This window comes from Rhipicephalus microplus, chromosome 9 (assembly GCF_043290135.1).
Source record: "Rhipicephalus microplus isolate Deutch F79 chromosome 9, USDA_Rmic, whole genome shotgun sequence".
NCBI classification, from domain to species: domain Eukaryota; kingdom Metazoa; phylum Arthropoda; class Arachnida; order Ixodida; family Ixodidae; genus Rhipicephalus; species Rhipicephalus microplus.
Genome location: NC_134708.1, coordinates 41,967,014 through 41,969,739, shown reverse-complemented (window position 1 = coordinate 41,969,739; position 2,726 = coordinate 41,967,014). Strand labels below are relative to the sequence as shown.

General features: G+C 52.6%; 1 protein-coding gene across 1 annotated transcript; it reads right to left on the bottom strand.

Annotated features, from left to right (window-relative positions):
* Positions 1-1,259: 1,259 nt before the first annotated feature.
* Positions 1,260-2,156, bottom strand: LOC142772236 (organic anion transporter 3-like). Its single transcript, XM_075874431.1, has one exon. The coding sequence runs from the start codon at positions 2,154-2,156 to the stop codon at positions 1,260-1,262; it is 897 nt and encodes a 298-aa protein (XP_075730546.1).
* Positions 2,157-2,726: the final 570 nt, after the last annotated feature.

Genomic DNA, 2,726 nt, shown 5'->3' with positions numbered 1-2,726 from the left:
GGATGTTTAAGCCAGCTTTTTTCCTCGTAGCTCTCGAAGATGGCTTCCACGAAGAGGCAGTGCTGACATCATGATCGTTGTGCACTTTATCAGTACTCCGGCTGTTTTTCTTGGCTACCGGTGGCGCAGTCACGGGTTCCGTCTCTACCGGAGTTTCCTGCGCCAGCATCGACAAATCCTTATTAGGCTTAAGGTCATGTGCCGTGAAGTGGTCTTAGCCTGTCTCCGGCGAATACAGAGCGCTGTAAATTTCGTTCTTATGTACTTTAGTGGTTTCTGCTGCTCTTTATGACCACGGGATCTATCTCCGCCGGAAGCCTCTGCAGCAAGAACGGGACGTTGTCATTAGGCTCAAACTCACGCGATGTCTTGAGACTGCAGCTGGTCTCCGGCAACCACTGAATGCTAGAACTTCCGTTCTTACGTTCTGTAGTCGTGCTCCGGCCATTTTTCTCTACTGTAGGTTGCGTGGCCTTGGGTTCTGTTACCACCGGAGGACCCTGCACCAGTAACGACAAGTCATCGTCCGCCTGAACATTGAGCATCGTGTGACGGCCGTAGCCGGTCTCAGGCAACCAATGCACGAGCAGGCAGCAGGCGAACATGAGGAAGCCGAGAATCACGAAGATCAGGTCCTCACGTCCAGAGTGTCGCAAGATTTCCAGTAGTGCAGACACTATGGCACCCAGACGGCCAAAAGCATACGTGGCGCACATTATGCCACAGCGCACAGCCGTCGGGAATATCTCGGCGATGCATAGGTAGGTGGCTTGAAGAGCCACGATGGAGCAGTCTCTCGCCGCGATCAAGAGCACGTCGGCGATAAAGGGGTGACGCATTTCAATCGCCACGCTGCGTGCCGTGCAGACGCTGCCCAGGAGTGGCAGTATAGACATGAGAAACTGCTTCCTTCCGAAAGTGCTCATGGCGAGGTACATTACCACGTAGCAGGGCAGTGACAGGCACACAAAGGCCACCTTTATCTCAGGTGATTCGTGGTGAATCCTTACCCAAGAGGTGACGTAAAAGGCGAGCATGATGAAAAAGGAGGTGCAGAAAACGATGGCGGCCCTGGTGCGCACCACGCCGGGTGTGAGGACGCTGGAAGGCGATATGAGTGTGTCGAAGTTCCGGCGCTTGTCGAGTTGGTCGAGCAGACGGCGCACGTAGTAAAGAGCCCGATTTCGATCGACGCCGTTGATAACGGCAGCTCGCATCATGACAACCTCGGCCTTCTGCGTTCGCGAATGAGTTAGAAGTCACACCGGTGACTCGGACACAACGTACAGGGATAGAAGCAGCACAAAAGTGGGCGATAGAACGACGGCGCGCGTCAGGAACCACGGCAGGCGAAGCATGGCGAGCCCAGAGATGAACACGTCCGTCACGACGATGTCGACGAAGGCCAGGAAGCTGATATACAGAGCCCGATATCTAAGCGGCGTCAGCTCGAACAGGAGTATGACGGTGACCGCAAATGCGCTGGTGACGCAGGCTGAGTTTGCGAAGCACATGGCCAGATACGCGGGGTAGGACTCGGTGCAGCAGCTCCCCACTGTCGTGGCTACCAACGCCAGTACGGTCACCGTGATGACCGGCTGACGACCTACGGTGTCCGCGACGTGCCCGGCTACGGGAACCACGAATAGAGCTCCGCTCATGTACACGGTGTTGCCCAGGACCAGAAGCCAGTGCCGATGACCCACGATGTTCCAGAGGCTGCGCGCCATGCTAGCGGCCTTCTCCTGGTCGTAGTCCCAGGCTCTGCAGGCGACCTCTTCGGCAGTGGTCGTATCGTTAGCCGCCGCTGGAGCTGCAGGGCTAGCGTAGAAGAAGCAGTGGCTGTGGCAGCCTTCGGCATCTACAGGTATGCCGATGCTCTTCCACTGCTGGTCGGAGAGATTGATGAACGCGGCGGGAGGCTTGCACCAGTGGTACACGCGGCCTGTGATGAGGACGAAAGCGCTAGAGTGGCACTGTAATGCGGCCAAAGCGGCGATGCCGAAGATCATGGTGCGCCGCTGGAAGTTACCGTGACCGTACGGTGCCATGCAGGGCTGCTGGACAAACACCTCGGTGGTGGAGTGCGTGTCTTGGTGTTGGGCGGGTGCATTCAGAAATGGGCTCGGGTCCGCAGTTCTCACGACGGACGACATAGCAGCAGCGAAGTCCCGTTACCAATACGTTATTGTAGAAGTGATCTTCCGTAGCTGGGGGCAAGAAAATTAGTCTTGCAAGAAATAGCGGTGTGCGGACTTGTCTTGTCTTGTCTCCTAGGAGATCTTGGCTCATACCCACATGGGGAATTGGCCACACTGTACCTCATAATAGATCATTTTTTACTACGCTTGCTAAAAAAATAAAGAGAAGTTAGATAGGAACAATAATAATGTTCCTTTGAAAAAACGACGCCCCGCGCCTTAAGCTTCTTCTGCTTTTTCGTTGAGCAGCTCGAGAACAAGAGTCTAGAATTTGTGGAACACACCCACGCTGGGGTATTGATCAAGAACCGGGTAGTTATAACAAAATACTTTAATTTTGTTAGCTTACGTTTTTAAAAACGTCGAGACAGATCTTGAAGAAATATTAGGTATCAGAAACGGAAAAATATAAAAAGGAATATAGAAAATGAAGCACATAATTTAAGAAACAATAAATAAATAAATAAATAAAAATAATTTGGAAACAATTTGAAAGCAGGTAATTTAAAAGTAATGATTGGTTCT